Source organism: Haliotis cracherodii, unplaced genomic scaffold (genome assembly GCF_022045235.1).
Source record: "Haliotis cracherodii isolate W230 unplaced genomic scaffold, xgHalCrac1.p SCAF_11, whole genome shotgun sequence".
NCBI classification, from domain to species: Eukaryota; Metazoa; Mollusca; class Gastropoda; order Lepetellida; family Haliotidae; genus Haliotis; species Haliotis cracherodii.
In genome coordinates this window covers 45,117,938-45,141,966 of record NW_027266266.1, presented here as the reverse complement: position 1 = coordinate 45,141,966, position 24,029 = coordinate 45,117,938, and the positions used below count along the sequence as shown (strand labels likewise).

General features: G+C 42.5%; 1 protein-coding gene across 1 annotated transcript in view; it reads right to left on the bottom strand.

Moving 5' to 3' along the window:
* The window catches only part of LOC139456543 (E3 ubiquitin-protein ligase Bre1-like), a 28,290-nt gene extending 4,616 nt beyond the window's left edge, over window positions 1-23,674 (bottom strand). The window contains exons 1-18 of the mRNA XM_071238313.1: window positions 23,652-23,674; window positions 22,861-23,059; window positions 21,894-22,061; window positions 19,539-19,608; window positions 17,889-18,146; window positions 16,842-17,029; window positions 15,155-15,379; window positions 12,695-12,820; window positions 12,083-12,256; window positions 10,731-10,866; window positions 9,348-9,469; window positions 8,616-8,842; window positions 7,822-7,906; window positions 4,654-4,836; window positions 4,369-4,497; window positions 2,973-3,145; window positions 2,271-2,448; window positions 430-531 (exon numbers count right to left, since the gene is read on the bottom strand). Of these exons, the coding sequence (XP_071094414.1) occupies window positions 430-531; window positions 2,271-2,448; window positions 2,973-3,145; window positions 4,369-4,497; window positions 4,654-4,836; window positions 7,822-7,906; window positions 8,616-8,842; window positions 9,348-9,469; window positions 10,731-10,866; window positions 12,083-12,256; window positions 12,695-12,820; window positions 15,155-15,379; window positions 16,842-17,029; window positions 17,889-18,146; window positions 19,539-19,608; window positions 21,894-22,061; window positions 22,861-22,968 (2,652 nt within the window). The 5' untranslated portion in view covers window positions 22,969-23,059; window positions 23,652-23,674. The remainder of the gene's footprint in view (window positions 1-429; window positions 532-2,270; window positions 2,449-2,972; window positions 3,146-4,368; window positions 4,498-4,653; window positions 4,837-7,821; window positions 7,907-8,615; window positions 8,843-9,347; window positions 9,470-10,730; window positions 10,867-12,082; window positions 12,257-12,694; window positions 12,821-15,154; window positions 15,380-16,841; window positions 17,030-17,888; window positions 18,147-19,538; window positions 19,609-21,893; window positions 22,062-22,860; window positions 23,060-23,651) is intronic.
* Between the last annotated feature and the right edge of the window lie 355 nt (window positions 23,675-24,029).

The window sequence follows — 24,029 nt, the reverse complement described above, 5'->3', positions numbered from 1 at the left end:
ATGCCCATCAAACAATTATAGTTACAAGTTCTTTTGTTTGTTAGTTGTCTGACTCTGCACTCAGCAATATTCCAGCTATACGATGCCAGTCTGTACCTAATCCAGTCAGTAGAAGACAATCAGGCTACAAGGAATCATAGATTTTTTAAGTCCCCCAAATTGGCCTTAATATTACAACACAAGAGACAGATAATTCCTAATTCTCAGATGTAAGTAGAGACTATATGTTGCTTGTGTTTACTTGAATCTAGAATAAAGTGGGGTTAACCTAAAGAGACATTGGTTAAGTCAACCCATTCTAACAAAGTCACATACAAGGGTCGATTGATACTTTCCAAGCCTCACTTTGGAGAAAATGTGAAATAGTGAAATCTTTAGTTGTGGACATTATATGATGTCACGAAGGTATATCCTCATGTGTGCAGCTACCTTATATTCCTTGATCTCCTCCAGCAGCACCTCATCAGCAGCCCCCGCCATCTCGATCTTCTTACTCCTCTCAAGCTTACGCTGAAGCTTCGCTATCTCTTCCTGCACACACAACAATCACATACAATCTGACAGTGACTAAGAAATATTGTAAATTTTACACTAAATTCTATATTTATACACTTTTCCTATCTCACACTATCCATTCTTCAATATAGCTTTGAAATAGAGATCTATTTAGAGTACAACTTACAACAATCGGGAAGTGGTCTCCAGGCAATCAGTTCTACAAGACAGACCACACCACTCTTCGATTAATAATAGGGTGAGCCAGCTCGGCATCTCTTTTAACACTTTGACAAAGCTATCAATCACGCCTGAAGGATTGAAGCATGCCCAGACGAAAAGAGGAACAAGCGACAACATCCACAATAGGATCATCAAACCAATACCAAGACATCACATGCCTTAACCTTCTGAATGACCCGAGGTAGAATGCCGGTATGGGGAAAAGCGTAGGAGTTGAGGTTCTCCCACAAGATGGCCAGAGCATCGTGGTCCATGCCTGGTTGAACCTGAATGTGAATAGGTCGATGTCTGGGCTTGTGTGAAGTTGAAAATTCATCAGGTGGAGACGCCATTCTGTTGGTGGTGTCGGGATAGGGAGTAGGCCATGACATTGTTGCTCCCAGGAATGTGCCTCGCTCATACCTGAATGTTCAGGGAGTCAATCAACCCGAAGAATTCAATCGTCACAACAGGAGGGACACTGACTTTATGGAGCCCATCTTGTTGATATACCAGATGACTGATACACTGCGCACGAACACCACGAGAATGACCGCCTTGAATGCGAGGTTTGTTGATATGGAGTCGCTTTTCTTTCATGGACCAACACCCTGAGATGTTTTCAGGTGAATTGTTTTTAGAAGCTGGAAACTTTGCTCAAGCACATTTCCGTATAAGGATCAAAAGAAGACGGAAGAATGCATTGTGTGAGATAGGATAAGTTTAAAAATTACAGAATTAACTGACACAATGACATACACGTTCTAACCTTTACATCAATCATGAATAGCTTTGCAATGATATATGACTATCTGACAAACTCTACACATTTCACAGATCATTGGTTAACCTATGTTGGGTGGCCTCTTGCCTACGTGGCAATTCAATTCCCATAACTCTGTGTAGTTACTCAGTTTGGCCTGTTTTTACATTTTTTTCCCTTTTTGTTATCAAAAAAGTATTAACTTACATGAAGAAAGACACAAATAGTAACATACATTCATTGTCTTTGTATTAATGTACTTTTGAAAAATAATCGACAGTAATCTTGACTTAGAAAGATCTGAATAACATAAAACAATAGGGCCACTGAGGTTCTGTAGCTCACCTGATATTTGTCTTGAATTTGCAACACTACATGATAATGGTCATCATGAAAGGGTTAACAAGAATATGCAAACATAAATTAGTTTTGATACAGCAATCCACATATCCCTTAAAGAATTGCAACAGCAGGGTTAAAAATACAATTATGTCAAAAAATATACCTTGTTATATTGCATATGACATTTTCAATATGGCTTTAAAGCATTCATACATGTTTACAACTGGATCAGGAGTTCTGTGAGCACATTTTTCTGACATTTTGGATGCAAAATTCAGCCTTGTGGTCTCAGAGGAGATTTCATAAATGTACAAGTTTACAAATGGAAGAACAGACGGAGGAACAAAACAAGAAGAAATCACCAGAATATAAGCTTACACGAACCTCTGTTTCAAGCTGAAAAATCACACATACACATTACATTGTAAAGGGAGTATAGACCACAGACCTGAGTTCTCTTATACTTGTACGCCTCCTGTTCGAGAGCACCTGTCTTCTCGGCCACAGCGACCTGGGCCTCCTTCAGCTGGGACTGGTACTTGTCCAGATGGAGCTTGAGGTCAGCAGCTGTCTGGGAGCTCTCAACAGCCTTCCTTTTGTGCATCTCCATGGCCTGCTGGGTCAAGCTATGGGGACGGACAGAGTGAGTGAGTGAGTATGGGTTTACGACTTTTTACGCCACTTTTAGCAATATTCCATCAATATCACGGCGAGGGACACCAGGAATGGGCCTCACACATTGTACCCATGTGGGGAATCGAACCCGGGTCTTCGGCATGATAAGCGCTTTAACCACTAGGCTACCCAATCGTCCCATGACGGACAGAAATGGGGGCATGGTCAGTAGGGGGGGGGGGGAGGATTTGTCTCTGCAGTGAGTGAATGTTGTTTTGAGCATCAGTCAGCGAAATTACAGCAATATATGATAGCGGTCTATATATAATGAAGTCTGGACCAGACAATCAAGTGATTGACATCATGAGCATTGATCTATGCAATTTGGATATGATAACATGCATCATTGTCAGCAAGCCTGACCACGCCTCTTACAACAAGCATGGGTTGCTGAAGGCCAATTCTAACCAGATCTTCACAGGTTATTCCAGCTGTATCATGACAACCTTTAGTAAATTAATTCAAGGACTTTTACCTGAGTTCCTTCTCGACTGTGGAGAGGTTGTTCTGCAGGATGCGCTCCTTCTCCTCCAGCTTGCGCACCACCTGGTTCTGCGCTTCCACCTGCAGCTGCAGCGTCGACACCTGCTCCACCAGGATGTCTTTCTCCTCTCGCAGCAGCTTCTGGATTTGGTTTGACTTGATCCGCTAGTGTGTGGAGAGATATAGGTGAGGTGAAATGGGGTTTCACAACGTGTCATTTCGCGATTTGTCAAAACAAAACACAAGCTTGCTTTGAAAGCACAGTTCTGTCGTGTGGAATGGTTGAAACCAGACTGTTGGCTGCATCATCACTACATGTGCACGTGGATAACTTGAAGCCGTATCAAACGAGGAGAGGGAAGGGGAGGAGGTGCGGTGAAATGGGGTTTAAGATTATTGCACTTATACAGCGATGTGCATGCACGTGTGTGAGTGTGACTGCTTAAACCAGTCCGGACTGATGCCGATTTATAGTGCTAGCACACTTAGATACCATGCTGCAGTTTAACATGGATACCCCACCCAGACACAGTATATTGACTCCGAGCCGACCACTCCTTTTTTTAGCCCCTTAATGCCGAGCACCAGACAGGGTAACAACAAGTACCATCTTTTAACGTCTTTTGATATGACGTGGCAGCCGGGGATCGAACCCCAGACCTTCCGCTCTCCGGACGGATGCTCTACCACTAGACCACAGAGGCGGTCTGAGGCGAGGAAAAATGGGGTTTAAGGTCGTGTTCAAGATTATTGTACTAATATAGCAACTGCATGCACTTGTGTGTGGCTGCTTGTACTGGTCCAGGGTTATGTCAATTTTATAGTGCCAGTCCACTAAGATTACCTTGCCTCATTTTAAAAAGAATACCTGGCACAGAATACTAACTCCGAGCCGCCTACCCCTTGATTCATCCCCTTAATGCAGAGTGCCAGTCAGGGTAGCAACAAGTACAATCTCTTAACATCTTCTGGTGATTGAATCACCAACCTTCCGCTCTCCGGATAGACACTCTATCCACTTGACCACAGTGGTGGTCAGGAGAGTCAGTGAGTATGGTTTTACGCCGCTTTTAGCAATATTCCAGCAATATCACGGCAGGGGACACCAGAAATGGGCTTCGATCTGGAATCGATCCTGGGTCTTCGGCTTGACAAGCGAACGCTTTAACCGCTAGGCTACCCGACTGCCCCAGCAGTGGGTAAGAGGGGTATAGACATGTTACAGGACCTGCTGGATCATGTGCACAACAAATAAACTTCTTGATCATTGAGATACTGATCAAGTGAATCAGTCCGCTGGGTCTTACTGTCACTTTGAACAGTATTTCAGTTATATCATGGTAAGTTTGTTACATGTGGGAGGTGAGACAGGTTGGAAGACATGTTACCTCTGACATGAGTTTGAAATTGGCGTCGTCCTTCTCACGAAGCTGCTGTAGGAGGCGTGTGTTCTGCTCCTGCATGTCCTCAAACGCCTGGCCGGTGACCTCGAGGTCATTTAGCAGGGCTTCTTCTCTCTGACAAGCAAAATGCACTCAAGTTTTTCATTTGCATGTATAAGTTACAATTAGAATACATGAAGAACAGTGTTATCCATAAAGTTCTGCGAAATCAAACATACACCCAGTGTAATTTATTTCTGATTTTTACTAGTTTCTTATTAAGTGGCCTACCTGTTTCTGAGATGCTAGGTTTTTCTGTAGCTCTAAGATTGTCTCCTCGTTCTTCCTGATCTTTCTGATGGCATCTTCCTCTGCCAGCTTCCTCCTTTCCTTCTTCTCTGCCTCCTGCATCTTCTTGATCTGCGCCCTTATCTCCTCCATCTCTTGGCGAGACTTCTTCTCCGAGGCCATCAGCTGAAACAACACATGCATTGGTACTGAGGATGTCAGCTGAGCTAAAACAACATCACAGGGACACATGCAGTTCTGAGGATGTCTGCTGAAACAACAACACACGAATACATGCATTGGTACTGAGGATGTCAACTGAAACAACATCACAGGGACACATGCATTGGTACTGAGGATGTCAACTGAAACAACATCACATAGACACATGCATTGGTACTGAGTATGTCAGCTGAGCTAAAACAACATCACAGGGACACATGCAGTTCTGAGGATGTCTGCTGAAACAACATCACAGGGACACATGTATTGGTACTGATGATGTCAACTGAAACAACATCACAGGGACACATGCATTGGTACTGAGGATGTCAACTGAAACAACATCACATGGACACATGCATTGGTACTGAGGATGTCAGCAGAAACAACATCATAGGGACACATGCATTGGTACTGAGGATGTCAGCTGAAACAACATCACAGGGACACATGCATTGGTACTGAGGATGTCAGCTGAAACAACATCATAGGGACACATGCATTGGTACTGAGGATGTCCGCTGAAACAACATCACAGAGACACATGCATTGGTACTGAGGATGTCAACTGAAACAACATCACAGAGACACATGCATTGGTACTGAGGATGTCAGCTGAAACAACATCACATAGACACATGCAGTTCTGAGGATGTCAACTGAAACAACATCACAGGGACACATGCATTGGTACTGAGGATGTCAACTGAAACAACATCACAGGGACACATGCATTGGTACTGAGGATGTCAGCTGAAACAACATCACATAGACACATGCAGTTCTGAGGATGTCAGCAGAAACAACATCACAGGGACACATGCATTGGTACTGAGGATGTCAGCTGAAACAACATCATAGGGACACATGCATTGGTACTGAGGATGTCAACTGAAACAACATCATAGGGACACATGCATTGGTACTGAGGATGTCAGCTGAAACAACATCACATAGACACATGCAGTTCTGAGGATGTCAACTGAAACAACATCACAGGGACACATGCATTGGTACTGAGGATGTCAGCTGAAACAACATCACAGGGACACATGCATTGGTACTGAGGATGTCAACTGAAACAACATCATAGGGACACATGCATTGGAACTGAGGATGTCAACTGAAACAACATCACATAGACACATGCAGTTCTGAGGATGTCAACTGAAACAACATCACAGGGACACATGCATTGGTACTGAGGATGTCAGCTGAAACAACATCACAGGGACACATGCATTGGTACTGAGGATGTCAACTGAAACAACATCACAGGGACACATGCATTGGTACTGAGGATGTCAACTGAAACAACATCACATAGACACATGCATTGGTACTGAGTATGTCAGCTGAGCTAAAACAACATCACAGGGACACATGCAGTTCTGAGGATGTCTGCTGAAACAACATCACAGGGACACATGTATTGGTACTGATGATGTCAACTGAAACAACATCACAGGGACACATGCATTGGTACTGAGGATGTCAACTGAAACAACATCACATGGACACATGCATTGGTACTGAGGATGTCAGCAGAAACAACATCATAGGGACACATGCATTGGTACTGAGGATGTCAGCTGAAACAACATCACAGGGACACATGCATTGGTACTGAGGATGTCAGCTGAAACAACATCATAGGGACACATGCATTGGTACTGAGGATGTCCGCTGAAACAACATCACAGAGACACATGCATTGGTACTGAGGATGTCAACTGAAACAACATCACAGAGACACATGCATTGGTACTGAGGATGTCAGCTGAAACAACATCACATAGACACATGCAGTTCTGAGGATGTCAACTGAAACAACATCACAGGGACACATGCATTGGTACTGAGGATGTCAACTGAAACAACATCACAGGGACACATGCATTGGTACTGAGGATGTCAGCTGAAACAACATCACATAGACACATGCAGTTCTGAGGATGTCAGCAGAAACAACATCACAGGGACACATGCATTGGTACTGAGGATGTCAGCTGAAACAACATCATAGGGACACATGCATTGGTACTGAGGATGTCAACTGAAACAACATCATAGGGACACATGCATTGGTACTGAGGATGTCAGCTGAAACAACATCACATAGACACATGCAGTTCTGAGGATGTCAACTGAAACAACATCACAGGGACACATGCATTGGTACTGAGGATGTCAGCTGAAACAACATCACAGGGACACATGCATTGGTACTGAGGATGTCAACTGAAACAACATCATAGGGACACATGCATTGGAACTGAGGATGTCAACTGAAACAACATCACATAGACACATGCAGTTCTGAGGATGTCAACTGAAACAACATCACAGGGACACATGCATTGGTACTGAGGATGTCAGCTGAAACAACATCACAGGGACACATGCATTGGTACTGAGGATGTCAACTGAAACAACATCACATGGACACATGCATTGGTACTGAGGATGTCAACTGAAACAACATCACATAGACACATGCATTGGTACTGAGGATGTCAGCTGAAACAACATCACATGGACACATGCATTGGTACTGAGGATGTCAGCTGAAACAACATCACATGGACACATGCAGTTCTGAGGATGTCAACTGAAACAACATCACAGGGACACATGCATTGGTACTGAGGATGTCAACTGAAACAACATCACAGGGACACATGCATTGGTACTGAGGATGTCAACTGAAACAACATCACAGGGACACATGCATTGGTACTGAGGATGTCTGCTGAAACAACATCACATGGACACATGCATTGGAACTGAGACATTTAAGTATTTAATGATTGTCCTTGGTTGCTGTAATCAAGCCACAACCCCAGCTATAATTCATTTAGTGACTAAACCTGTTTAAAGCCTGTTTTCTAGCAACATTCACATTGTAAAGTTTCCATACTAGTGACTATATTAACAAGTTTCACGTACCATGACCTTGTCTCTCTGCTCTTTGGGTGCACTCTTGTACATGTCTAGCAGCAGCTTCAGCTCTTTCTGACTGTCCTGGGCCTTCCTGCACACATACACACACAGTTAGTCGCTTGGAGCTTTCACTTCCCATTAATACTTAATTAAATGCCCATCTTCAACTAAAGCCTGTCCTTTAAACAAATAGCTAAAAGCCAACTTATTTGTTGTTGGTTTGTTGTTTAACGCCGCACTCAGCAATATTCCAACTATATGACGGCGGTCTGTAAATAAACAAGTCTGAACCAGATAATCAAGTGATTGACACCATTAGCATCGATCCATGCAATTGGGATACGATCAACCAAGTCAGCGAGCCTGACCACCCGATCCCGTTAGTCGCTTCTTACGACAAGCTTAGTCGCCTTTTTCGGGAAGCATATGTTGCTGAAGATCTATTCTACCCTGGATCTTCTCGGGTTCCAATAGGACTAAGCAGGTAAATACAAACCTCAAATAATCGTCCAACACATCGTCTGACCAATGTTAACGATTACCGGAACATTATGTCATATGAACAATAGGCTGCCTTCAGTGAGTTGTACATTGTGCACATTTTCCTCTTTTCTCACCTAAAATGTCAGTGAGTACTATATGGAATCACCAACCTAAATTCAGACTTACAGATTACCTGTTCCCCGTAAATGAATGCATTAAGTCCCTCCCCAAGGACTCCCCATTCATTCACTCTGGACAGACAATCTGCAATTCCTCGTAGCTCGTTGGTTATCTCTACTTCTCAGCGGTGCACCTACTTGAGCTGTACGCGGAGTTCCTTGATGACCTCCGAGTCCGTCTTGCCCTTCTCACGGTACTCCGCCATGTCATCTGATAAATCCTCCTCCTTCTTCACCGGCAGCAGCTCCGGCTCAAGCTTGATGGTGGCAGGCGGGGTTGTTACGGGAGCTTCCTCCTTGATCTCCTTCGTGTCTGATGACAAGGACGGGGTGGACGATGTGGACCCAGAACCTTCGGCCTTCAACTGCAAGACAGCACCCAGGTTAAAATAATCATAAATATAGTAGGATGAGTTGGGACTACACAAAAGTATCTAGCTTATCTATTTATCCGGTTTATCTTGTTATTTTTTATCTTCCAGGGTGTTTTATTACAGATCACCGTAGTTATAGATGGAGTCACAGTTCTCATCAGGGATCCGGAAATATTTTTTTGCCAATCGGACATTTGCACTTTGGTCACGCCCACCTCATATCCAAAGTGCTGGATATTCATGCATGAATAAAAAGAATACACTTAAGTTTCACTTTCATAACAAATCTCAACTGTCGACATCCTACTCATGATGATTGTTATGCATTGGCTGGTAGCGTTTGGAGTTTAAATTCCCACAACTTTTCCATGATTTGATGACCCATACAAACCCAGTCTTGTAATAACACATCTGTTTTCCTACGTCACAGTCAATGAAATCACGCACTCTGACACTCAGCATGACCACCCATGTAACAATCCCTATGCATACTTACCCTGGCATTCTCTACTTGTGTCTCCTTCAGCCTGCGCTTGTACCTGGCAGACTCCATCTTGAGCTGCTGGTTGTGGTTCTGTAGGGACTGGATGAGGTTGCGCATCTCCCGGTTGATGGTGCCTGTGAAGGAACAGAGTGAATGAGTGAGTATGGTTTTACCCTGCTTTTAGCAATATTCCAGCAATTTCACAGCGGGGGACACCAGAAATAGGCTTCACACATTGTACCAATGTCGGGAATCGAACCCGGGTCTTTGGCGTGACGAGCAAACGCTTTAACCACTAGGCTACCTGACCACCCCTGTGAAGGAACAGAGGATGTGTTGTGATGATCATAAAGTTAACAGTAACTCAACCAGCATGCCAACCCTGGGAGATCATTAGACATTAGGAAACAACCGACATTGCCAAGCATAACACTTGACACTGAAGTCACCTTTTTTCCAATCATATTATAGTGGCCTGGAAATAACTCAAATCTGGGACAGGTGAACCACTCAACCTGGGCCAGGTAAACCACTCAACCTGGGCCAGGTAAACCACTCAACCTGGGCCAGGTAAACCACTCAACCTGGGCCAGGTAAACCACTCAATCTGGGCCAGGTAAACCACTCAATCTGGGTCATGTAAACCACTCAATCTGGGTCAGGTAAACCACTCAACCTGGGCCAGGTAAACCGCTCAATCTGGGCCAGATAAATCACTCAACCTGGGCCAGGTAAACCACTCAACCTGGGCCAGGTAAACCACTCAATCTGGGTCATGTAAACCACTCAATCTGGGCCAGGTAAACCACTCAATCTGGGCCAGGTGAGCCACTCAATCTGGGCCAGGTAAATCACTCAACCTGGGCCAGGTAAACCACTCAATCTGGGCCAGGTAAACCACTCAATCTGGGTCATGTAAACCACTCAATCTGGTCCAGGTAAACCACTCAATCTGGGGCAGGTAAACCACTGACTTAAAGAAAGAGTGATGTCGCAAGCTGTTGGGGTATATTGACATTGAATCAAGTCACAGAGCCTGACCACTAGATCTATCTTAGTTACCCCTTGAGATAAGCAAGAGAGTACAGAGAACCTATTCATGACCTAGATTATAACCTGTCATGTTTTACCATAAACTGATATCTCCCTGTACTAATAGTTTGTTTGCTCTTCTGTTGTTTAACGCCACACTGACGGCGGCCAGTAAATAATCAAGTCTTGATCAGATAAATCCTGTGATCAATATTTTGAGCAACAACCCATGCCATCAGAGTACGTTGACCCGCAATCATCCAAGTCACTGAGCCTGACCTTCCGATCGATTTGGTTGTCTCTAAGGACCAGCATAGGTTTCTGGGCATATATTCTAACCCTAAATATCTGGGTGGACCTTACCTGTCTGTTCATTAGCTGCAAGTGTCTGTTCAAACTCTATCCGCAGCATCTCGTACTCCTTCCGCAGCTGTGCCAGCATGTCCTCCAGTTGTATCATCTCCGTCCTAAGCTTCTTCTGGCACGCCAGCTCATCACTCTGCAACACAACCCTCCACATAACACAACCCTCCATGACACAACCCTTCACATAACACAACCCTCCACATAACACAACCCTCCACATAACACAACCCTCCATGTAACACAACCCTTCATGTAACAGCCCTCCATAACACAACTCTTCAGGTAACACAACCCTTCATGTAACACAACCTTCCATATAACACAACCCTCCATAACACAAACCTTCATGTAACACAACCATCCATGACCATACCTTCCATATAACACAACCCCTCATGTAACACAACCATCCATGACCATACCTTCCATATAACACAACCCTCCATAACGCAAACCTTCATGTAACACAACCATCCATGACCATACCTTCCATATAACACAACCCTCCATAACACAAACCTTCATGTAACACAACCATCCATGACCATAACTTCCATATAACACAACCCTCCATAACACAGCTCTTCATGTAACACAACCATCCATGACCATACCTTCCATATAACAAAACCCTCCATAACACAACTCTTCATGTAAAACAACCATCCATGACCATACCTTCCATATAACACAACCCTCCATAACACAACCCTTCATGTAACACAACCCTCCATCACAACCCTTCTTGTAAAACAACCTTCCAAATAACACAACCCTCAATAACACAACCCTTCATGAAACACAACCCTCCACATGACACAATCCTCCATAACACCTCCATAACCCCTCACATAAAACCCTTCAAAAAACACCACCCTCCACATAACACCAACTTCCAGATGACATTACCCTTCAAATAACCCTACACATAACATCATCATCCATAACACAACCCTCCATAACACAGCCTTAAATAACACAACCCCTCATATAACAACCCCCCAGATAACACAACCCTTCAAACAAACACAATCCTCCACATAACGCCATTCTCCCCATCCACATAACACAACCCTTAATGGCACAAACCTCTGTATAAACATTCACATAACACAACCCTCTTCAACACAACTATTTACATAACAAAACCCTTCATCATGTTCTTATAACTCAATCCTCATACAACACAGCCCTTAAAATCACACAACCCTAAAAATAATGCAACCCTTGAAATAATAAGAAAAATCATCCTTAAATAAAACTCCAACCAAAGCACACTTACAGTCGCATCCCATTAACTACAATATAAACTATCCCAAACAGCATGCCGGTGCAACAAGGGCACCTACCTCCATCTGTTCAATGTGACGCAGATGCCCATTCTTGTTGTTCTGGAGTTGGTTGCGCACATCTTCCAGCTGTGTTCTGATGGCCATGCTCTCATTGTACAGCACCGAGAACTGGGACTGAAGACATTTGTACTCCGTTGTCTCGATGATCACTGTCTCGGGCAGGTGCTGCAGCTGTAACAGAGCACAAAGATGATGGGGTTACAAGGCTGGACCCTTGCTTGAGATGTTTTACCCAGATTCCAACAAAACATTTGAACTGTATGTCTAACTTGATTTTTCAAATTCTCAGTTGTATCAGCTTGATTGTATGGTCCCATCAAATACCTTTAATCTCCATTTGACTAGTGATAACTCAAATTTTTGGTTAGCTGGAACTTGCTTTGTTTGTACTAAGAGTCACCACCCTGAAATTTTCATTTTTCAAATCTTGGACAGAAAAAAGCTACTTATGCCCAGTAATACAAAAAAAAGTTTCAAGATGCAAAGGAAAGTCCCGAAGATTGTAAAGTTAACAACAGTTTTCAGCAAATCAAATTGAGGAACGCATTTTAGAGTTCCTGAGCAGAGGGCATGTATAATGAACAAGGCCATAACGCCAGCGGCTCTTACATCCATCTTGAGTTTCTCCACCTCCTTGCAAGCTTCCTGATGATCTTTGTTCAGCTTCTCCAGCTCACTCAGCCGGTTTGTGGCCAGCTCTCGCTGCTCCTCCAGCTCTGACAGGATCTCATCAAGCTGCGGACATCACAACACACTTGGTCAAACAACTGCTGACACAACAACACACTCGGTCATTCAAGCTGTGGACACCACAACACACTTGGTCAAACAACTGCAGACACCACAACACACAGAGTCAAACAAGCTGTGGACACCACAACACACTGGGTCAAACAACTGCGGACACCACAACACACTTGGTCAAACAACTGTGGACACCACAACACACTTGGTCAAACAACTGCGGACACCACAACACACTCGGTCATTCAAGCTGTGGACATCACAACACACTTGGTCAAACAAGCTGTGGACACCACAACACACTTGGTCAAACAAGCTGTGGACACCACAACACACACAGTCAAACAAGCTGTGGACACCACAACACTCAGTCAAACAAGTTGTGGACACCACAACACACTCAGTCAAACAAGCTGTGGACACCACAACACACTCAGTCAAACAAGCTGTGAACATCACAACACACTTGGTCAAACAAGCTATGGAGACCACAACACACACCGTCAAACAAGCTGCCGATATCACAACACACTCAGTCAAAGAAGCTGTGGACACCACAACACACTCAGTCAAACAAAGTGTGGACACCACAACACTCTCAGTCAAACAAGCTGTGGACACCACAACACACTCGGTCAAACAAGCTGTGGACATCACAACACACACAGTCAAACAAGCTGTGGACATCACAACACACTCGGTCAAACAAGCTATGGACACCACAACACACACCGTCAAACAAGCTGCCGATATCACAACACACTCAGTCAAACAAGCTGTGGACACCACAACACACTCGGTCAAACAAGCTGTGGACACCACAACACACTCGGTCAAACAAGCTGCCGATATCACAACACACTTGGTCAAACAAGCTGCCGATATCACAACACACTTGGTCAAACAAGCTGCCGATATCACAACACACTTGGTCAAACAAGCTGCGGACAACAACACACTCTGTCAAACAAGCTGTGGACACCACAACACACACAGTCAAACAAGCTGTGGACATCACAACACACTTGGTCAAACAAGCTATGGAGACCACAACACACACCTTCAAACAAGCTGCCGATATCACAACACACTCAGTCAAAGAAGCTGTGGACACCACAACACACTCAGTCAAACAAAGTGTGGACACCACAACACTCTCAGTCAAACAAGCTGTGGACACCACAACACACTCGGTCAAACAAGCTGTGGACATCACAACACACACAGTCAAACAAGCTGTGGACATCACAACACACTCGGTCAAACAAGCTATGGACACCACAACACACACCGTCAAACAAGCTGCCGATATCACAACACACTCAGTCAAACAAGCTGTGGACACCACAACACACTCGGTCAAACAAGCTGTGGACACCACAACACACTCGGTCAAACAAGCTGCCGATATCACAACACACTTGGTCAAACAAGCTGCCGATATCACAACACACTTGGTCAAACAAGCTGCCGATATCACAACACACTTGGTCAAACAAGCTGCGGACAACAACACACTCTGTCAAACAAGCTGTGGACACCACAACACACACAGTCAAACAAGCTGTGGACACCACAACACACTGGGTCAAACAACTGCGGACACCACAACACACACAGTCAAACAAGCTGTGGACACCACAACACACTGGGTCAAACAACTGCGGACACCACAACACACACAGTCAAACAAGCTGTGGACACCACAACACACTCAGTCAAACAAGCTGTGGACACCACAACACACTGGGTCAAACAACTGCGGACACCACAACACACACAGTCAAACAAGCTGTGGACACCACAACACACTCGGTCAAACAAGCTGTGGACACCACAACACACTCGGTCAAACAAGCTGTGGACACCACAACACACTCGGTCAAACAAGCTGTGGACACCACAGAACACTCGGTCAAACAAGCTGTGGACACCACAACACACTCAGTCAAACAAGCTGTGGACACCACAATACACACAGTCAAATAAGTCAAACTATCATATGTTAAACGCTTTCAAGTGATGCAGGCCTTAGAAGTTCACCTATAAGCTTTTGTAAGTTTCTGACAAACCAAGGATTATAACTGGAGTGAACTTATGATCAGTGGATTCTGGCACTGCAAAGAGATGCAACTCTGCACCAAAAACTGCAGCATCTTAGATGACCCAGCCACCTGATCCACACATCAAGGTGTGATGTCACACAATCAGCCAGGTCATACAGTGTCACTCACTCATTGTAATTGGCTCTTACATCAGCCCAGCTAGCTTAAGATTTGATCTGTGAACATGTGCTTCAACCGGTGTTATTCAGGGACAACCTACCCTGGTTTTGGAGACGCCTCCGATACTCTTGATGCCCTCGACAGTGATGGCTCCAGTCGTCTCCTCATAGTTCCTCAGCTTGGAGAAGGCTTCCGACAAATGTCGGTCCAGTTTCTCGCACCGCTGATCCGCCTTCTCAAACTGATAGTCCAGATCATCCACCTTGTTCTTCATTTCTGCAATCTCAGTCTCGGACGCAGTCACCTGATCTTGAAGCTCTGAGATCTACAACAGGTGAAGGAAATAACATTGTTCACAACCCTAAAAAGACTTGGAAAATTTCTGTTGACAACGAGTTGGCGGTGCACATGCTTTACAAATCCTGCAATCGACCGAAATCTGCACGGCAGTTTACTAACCGGATTATGATTTCGTTGCGCGGTTTTTGATCGGACTATGCATAGACTCGTTAGTCCAGCCAAAATGTAACTCCATAATACCAGTCTAATTCGGCAAGAGTGGAAAATGGACTTTTATAGTCAGTTAACTCACTTGCCTCGGGAAGATGGGAAGTGACAGTATGTTCAACTTGGTGCAGTGAGTGAAATAGTACCATCATCAATTTTGTACCTATTTTGAACTATGGTGTATACAGATGCATTAGCTTTTCACAATTATTATTCGACTCACAGGCTACTCCAAACAGTAGAAGACAAAGAGAATTCCAGTATACAATGAACTGTATTAAACATGTTCTGTCAATATTACTCACACCAAGACAAAGCAACATTTGTACCACTGTTTGATTGTTTGTTGTTTCACGCCGCACTCAGCAATATTCCAGCTATATGACGGTGGTCTGTAAATAATCGAGTCTGGACCAGCCAATCCAGTGGTTGATAAATGAACATCGATCCACGCAATTGGGATACGATGACATGCATCAACCAAGTCAGCTAGCCTGACTACCCGATCACGTTAGTCGCCTCTAATAACAAGCAAAGTAGCCTCTTACGGAAAGCGTGGGTTGCTGAAGACCTATTCTACCCCGGATCTTCACAGGTATTGTACCACTGACATCACTTTATTGAAAGCTGTAAGGATTTTTATTAAAATAACTCCATTCTCCCATTACCAATGAAAGAAAATACAGGCTAGCGGTGCCTGAGTTTAGATTAACATTGCTGTCATATTATTTCAGTGATAGCATGGCACGTAAGATTTACGTGTGAGGACAAGTAACTGATGCTGATAACAGTATTTTACTCTAAACCTAAAACCGAGTATGACAGTACCAGGAGCAAAAAGGGAGAAAATCTGGAGTTTGAACCCATGATCAGCCTATCCTGCACACCATTTTGGTATACGAGACCATTGTCTCTGTCTGTGCCAGACACTTTCGAGACTACTAACTGAACATGTGTCTCACCATCATTTTCAGGAGTGTTATTATTATGATAATGTGGACTATTATCAGTGGAGTTTATTGGTCCGAAAAGACTTTTACTGGCCTCAAACTTTGGCTGAAGTCGCAGACTGTAATATTTAAGGCTAGCAAGCAATGACAATAATCATGACAACATAATACATATACACATTCTGCCACTTTCATCACCAGCCAGGAACTAATGATCTTTCTTTGGTCATACAGTAGCAAGCTTAGCTTAAGACTGAAACACAGTATGGCTTGATCTCAAGGTTTTTAGCACATGGGTATACATTTTTATCATCAGCAGCACTGACTTACTTTGAGTGTATGTTCATGGTGACGCTGATGCAGATTTGTAACGAGGTTGTGCAGCTGTTTGTTTTCCTTTCGCAGATGGTCCAGTTCCTCCTTCACCATGCATTCGATTTCCGCCAGCTTCTTCTGTGTCTCGTCTTCCTTCCCATCCTCCTCCTCCTCCTTCTTGTCCCCATCAGCCTTATCATCATCTGCACATGACAACATGCACAGTACGACATGACCTTAAACCTGGCTAGTCAGGACTCTGTTAATACCAGGTCTTCTGGACGCCTACTGCTGAGAATGTTTTTAAAAAGGTATTTGACATTATGAACTTATGACTTCTTAGTCATGAAACCTTATTATCTGGAGCACTTTTTTGGTGAAGGTTTTGTCCCGATTAAACGGGTTTCACTGCTTGTTGAAACAGCAGCTCCAACCGTACGTATCAGCATCGTAGATGAACGTTTTGTTTTGCTATGAGATTAAATTCTATATTTGGTGCCAAATTGTGTAGCCTGTGGGGTTAGAGTTTCGCTCATCATGCAAAAATCAGGGTTCGATTACTCGCATTAGTACAATGTGTGAAGCTCATTTCTGTTTCCCCTGCCATGATATTGACGACATATTGCTAAAAGTGGCGTAAAATCAAATTCACTCACTCTTATAGCAAGCACTGGGATACTGAGGACCTACCCTGAGTCTGACCCCAAATTTCCATGTGATTAACTCCTTGTCCTCATGATAATGTACAAAATCTTTTATATGCTGGCAACTTTCAAAGGTCCTATTTAACTATTGGGAATGCTTCTAACACTTATATTTATTTTCCAAGAAGATCGCTTTAATTTAAATACTGACAATGTCTTGACCCTCTGGGGATTCAAGCTTAGAATAGACCCCAGTAACCTCTGCTTGTCATACGAGGCATGTCATAATCGAATGGTCACAATCGGTGACTCGGTTGATCAATCACTGGTCAGTCTGTCCCAGTTCGATTTTCACTGGCCTCCATAAAACTGGTACACTGATGACTGTGGCTATAAACAATAAGCAAACATGTCCTACCCTTTTCTTCCTCCTCCTCATCGGACTCCTTGGTCGGCTTCACAACCACCCCCAGCAAGTCTTCCTTGTCCTTCTCGGCCTTGTTCTCCAGCACCTTGTGCAGCTTCTCGTTCCTCTGCAGCAGTCTGTCGAAGGCCTGGAGCAGTTTGCCGATGGCTCGTTTAGAGAACTCCACCCTCTGACTCAGCTTCTCCTCCAGCTCCTGCTTGTCCCATGTGGACAGCAGGGCAAGGAACGCTGTCGTCTCATCACTCTCATCTATGGGGACGAAGAAAACGAGCTGATGCCATGACACATTCCCTTACAGGGTTTCTTCATGCCCCCCAGAAATTGGAATACGATTTTTATTTGAATGTTGTCCTCCTTTTTCCTCCCTGTCAAGATTGTTAACTTGTATTTAATTTTTACCAAATGTATACATACATTGTCTTCAGAATGTGAGGGTGACCATTGCCCTGGATGGCCATCCTCCTCATGTAACAGGGAAAAGGGGAAATAAAATGTATAAAAAAACACACACACAAAAATAAAATAAAAAATAAAAAGATTGTTAATTAATGGGAGTGACTGAGCAAGTTGGGTTTGACGCTAATTGTTTCTTTGTTGTTTAACACCGCACTCAGCAGAAATGATGGCAGTCTGTACACAAACAATCAAGTCTGGTCCAGACCATCCAGTGATTGACATCATGAGCATACAATTTCATGCATCAACAAGTCAATGAGTCATAGGACTATTGTTAATCTTTCACGGCCATAAGAAGTTAGACCCCCCATTGTTTCATATGACTATGGTTAATCTGTCATGGCCATAAGAAGTTGGACCGCCCATTGTTTCATATGACTATGGTTAATCTTTCATGGCCAAAAGAAGATGGACCGCCCATTGTTTCATATGACTATGGTTAATCTTTCATGGCCATAAGAAGATGGACCGCCCATTGTTTCATATGACTATTGTTAATCTGTCAGGGCCATAAGAAGTTAGACCGCCCATTGTTTCATATGACTATTGTTAATCTGTCAGGGCCAAAAGAAGATGGACCGCCTATTGTTTCATATGACTATTGTTAATCTGTCACGGCCATAAGAAGTTAGACCGCCCATTGTTTCATATGACTATTGTTAATCTGTCAGGGCCAAAAGAAGATGGACCGCCCATTGTTTCATATGGCTATGGTTAATCTGTCACGGCATTAGAAGTTAGACCACCCATTGTTTCATATGACCAACCATAGTCACATGAAACAATGGGCCTTCTTTAACTTCTTTTGAGTAGTATCATGACGGGATACAGTAACTGCATCAAATTTAAGTCCAACTGTAACCTGGGATGACATCGAGATCAGGCCATGATGCTGAAGGTGTTGTAGTTTTGGACATATCAACAACTACAGTCAGTAGTCCTATAATATGTTCCTAATCTGCTTGATTGAGTGACTTGTAGATCAGGCTGCATGGAACAGTATTTCAGTTACACCATTATAGCCCACAGTGTGAAAACTGTTACTGAATTAGGACTACCACTGATGTCAGTACCATGATCAAAGTTTGCTATTAGACGTGTAAACATGGTAAAAGGTCCAAGCTTGTTGGGGGTTTCTCATGAAACTGGTCTTGAGAACTAAGAATATCTAAAACCTGTTCGTACTTTTGGTCTCATTTTCATCAGCTGTTTCAGCATCAAATCTCTGCAGCAACACACGTGCATCTTCATCAAGCTAAAAACATATGCATGAGTAATGGTCAGCAATAATGTCAAAAGGTTAACATTGTAGAAATACTAAAAGTAAGATTTAACAACAAATGTTTGTTTGTTTAATGCCGCATTCAGCAATATTCCAGCATGATAATGGTGGACTGTAATCAGTCAAGTCTAAACCAGACAAACCAGTGATTTATATCATGAGCAATGTCATTCCCATTGGTGCAAGATGACATGAAATTAACCAAGTCACAGAGTCTGACCGCCTAAAACACAGGACACAAGGGTTGGTTGGTTGGTTTGTTGTATAACGCCGTACTCAGCAATATTCCAGCTATATGAAGGCGGTCTGTAAATAATCGAGTCTGGACCAGACAATCCAGTGATTAATATCATAAGCATCAATCAACGCAATTGGGATCAATAACATGCATCCACCAAGTCAGCGAGCCTGACCACCCGATCCCATTAGTCGCCTTTTACAACAAGCATAGTCACCTTTTACGGCAAGCATGGGTTGCTGAAGACCTATTCTACCCCAGAATCTTCACGGGTTAGGACACAAGGGAGTAAAACTGTATTGAATACCCAAAGAGCTATATAATTCCCAATGAGAATGATTATGTAACAAAAACCGAATGGTGATGCTTGGCCCTCTTTTAAATTTGGTCCTTCATTCAGCGCACGTTTCTTACCAAGGGGGCAGCAGGGTGGTGGCTAATTCAGTTTGGGACCATGTTGCCGTTATACAGCCAGTTTCCAGATTAAGGGGAGTTGCCTCCCTTGCTGACTATATAAGCAGCATAGAGGAGTGGTTAAGACAGTCTTACTCAGAAGTTTTGCAATAAGGTCCCAAGCGACTTAGGGCAACAGGCAAATTTATCGGGCTGCTTGTAAGGTAATTATTGTGTCTGTCAGTCTCACTATTTTTTCCATTTTTGTTTTGGGTAGGGCAGATATATTGTTCATTTTGTTTGTGTCATATTCCGAGCCCAAGTGGTTGTTCATCCAGACTGTAAATGCTTGTGACTCGTTTATGGTAATATGTTCAATAACTATGTACACCAGGGCTACAGATAAGCAGCGTATTTGCGTAAAATACCCGCCCCCAAAAAAATTGTCAAAACTCAATTACTTTCCATCAACTTGCGTACAGAAACGCTTACATTAATTTAAAAACTTAAATGTATAAAAACAGATCGCGTAAAAACCAAAGTGTACAAAGAGATAATTTCCAAAACACAATTACAGGCTAATTTACTTTCCGAGTCAAGCCTATATATTTAGAACAGTTATATACATCTAAAACATTATTTGGTATTGTTTAGATCTTAAAATGTTCACTAATTTGGGGAAATACCCAATAGAGTGATGATTAGATGAGTGAAAAAATATTAATTACCCAATGAAATATGTATAACCCAATTAAAATAGAAATCCTTGAGTAATAACTCAGTTGCTCAAAAAATATCTGGAGGTCTGGTACACTGTTGTGGCTCACTGAGTTGTTGGGGCCTGTATTATGTATACACCGCCAGTGGTGAGGGAAATTACCTGTGTCTCATTTATGGTATGAATTGGATAAATGCGTGCAACAAGCTCAAAGTGAAGAGTGGCCATTTGTTTTCTTTTCCATGTGGTCAGCGTGAATTGTCTAATGTCTGTGTGACATTTAGGATGCGAAATGATATATGAACGCGAAGTGCTCTGTGAAGAGCAGCCATTTCGTTTATTATAATTGTTTAGTGTGACTCAGATGTCTATGTGGGGCATTGTGGTATGTGAATGAACCCATGTGTGCTGAGATTCCTCTTGTGAATTTTATTTAATAATTTCTTATTGGAAAGTTAAGGTGGGTTTGAAACAGAACCACTGCCACGCAATTGCCTGGTCACAATAATAGGACCGTAAGCTATGGTACGTTCCAGTGACAGTACAAAGTAAGGTGCATCATGAGTTTGCGTGCAATGAATTGATACACGATACGTTTTTTTCTGTATCGATACAAGATGTTACACTTGCTAGAATATTACTTACTCCTCGATTAATGATCCCCCATATTGCGAAATGTGTTGTATTTAGCATTTCAAGTTCACTAATAAAAATAGCCACTACAACCATGTGAATACAGCTAGCATTTCCTTTTGAACCTGCTCCGAATATAAAAGTCAAGACATTTCCAAGCAATTTGACGTAAATATGAGTATCGTGATATGTATCGTATTGTGACCAATGTAACATGTCCAAGCTGTATCGTTTCCCCCTTACCACAAACACGATAACACTGTTTACAAATCTCACCTGATTCCAGTATCTGTTAACTATCATCAGTACAGCATCATCTGTGCGTTGTCGGTTTTCCAGCTGTTCGATTCTCTTGTGTAGTTCACTTTCTGCACGCTTGCGCTGTTCAATTCTTTCAGCTAACTTCTTGTTTTGAAAAACTAAAACTTTCAGATCCAGTTCCTCCTGAAAACATTCAATTTGCATCAAAACTGTTTCAGTAATTTGAATGGTGAATTATACAAAATGTAGTTACAAAACAAAAAAATCATACATTGCACCTGTGATGACTGCACAATCTCAAAATCCAGCCCAATTATGATCAAAGAGAATTACATTCTGAAGTTTATCATTTTAAAGGAAATGAGGGGGCACGGGTGGCCCAGTCGTCTAAGGCGCCCTTGGGCACGCCAGAAACCTATGATTGTGGGTTCAAATCCCCACCATGATATAACTGGAATACTGTTAAAAGCGGCGTTAAACCCAACTCCCTCACTCTTTCACTCAAGGAAAAAACAATTGAGTCAGGAACCAAACAATCCATTGCTTGACATCATGAGCATCGATCCACGCAATTGGGATACGATGACATAGATCAACCAAGTCAGAGATCCTAATCCCCCCCATCTTGTTAGTCGCCTCTCACAACAAGCATAGTCGCCTCTTATGACAAGCATGGGTTGCTAAAGACCTATTCTAACACAGATCTTCTGGGGTCACTTATTCAATGCTTCTGGTCATTGATCCCCATAGAAAATGACCTGCATTCTGAGTAATATAGATCTCCTGGGCTCTGGCCCTATATTACTGAAGACTAGCTTATCACTTTCACAGACAAAGTTTGCCTGACCATATTGACACTTATTCATATTAATCTGAAATTTCATTGACTGGAGAAGTAATGCAGCACTTTCAGTATGCCTTAGGGTGTGGATCTGGCACAAAATGTAAATGCACAATATTTTTATTCACAATATTAACATACCAGATTTGATATTGGACCAATCTTGAGAGGTTCAATTCTGGTGAGAGCTTTCTTGGCTGCAGGTCCAGCCGACCCAGATGAATCATCTGCTGGCCGTTTGGTGGCCATATTTATGATCTTTTACCACAATTAATCATAAATTTGCTGACTTCATGCTGGAGTGATGTTCACATTTTCTTCTTCTGTGTCATAAACACAACTGCAAATAAAAAACATTCAAAAGCATAACATTTATTTCATTTCAGAAAAGGCTGCTTGTACAAATGTATAACAGATTTCCAAATCCAAGATGCATATATTATTTTCATGCAATAAGTCATAGGCTTCTGATATTCACGAATATATCGCTTTTGAAAAGAAAGAAAAAGCCTAATAATATGCTGTACGGTGATCAGCAAACAGTCACTTTTAAACTTGTCATAACCTACCTAGACATTACATCTGAAAAAATATATATTGACATTAAGAAAAAACATACAGTAAATTTATATATGTCAATACACACAAGATAAGTAAACGTCCATTTATGTTAACTACAAAATATGCTCTTAACGTGACCAATATTCACAAATAAGATATTGTTTGGTGTTGAAAAGTTGCATTTGGATCTACATTGAACCAGCACAAAGATCATCAATTAATATAATCAAAAAGACCATCGCTCAAGTAAAATATCAGTTGTGTGCTTCATAAGCATGATTCTAAACACAATTCATTGATTAAACGTAAACACAAGATTTCAGCGTAACATTATGTACACTTTATTGAAGAAAAGTAACACTTGCACTGACTTTTCACAAAACGGCGGCCATTTTGAAAACTCTCTAAACGTACGCATCCGATGCTTTATGGCATGTCACAATAGCCCATCTTCCGCTCTTGAGGTAATTAAAAGATTGAACGAAAAATACCAATTTAAGAGAAATATAACTTCAATAATGCATTTGTATCATACAAAGTGTTTTAGTTTAGAGACTAATTTTTGTATTATATTCCTCACAACTTATGCTTTACGAAAGAATATTTACTTTCAAATAGACAAAACGGCAGACCTTTTATAATGTAAATATATCTAATATCCATAAACAATGTGAATACAATAAGTTAATAATTCATTTGTAGTTTTGGTAATTATGATAGGCAACTCCCGGAGAAAAGTCCATATATGT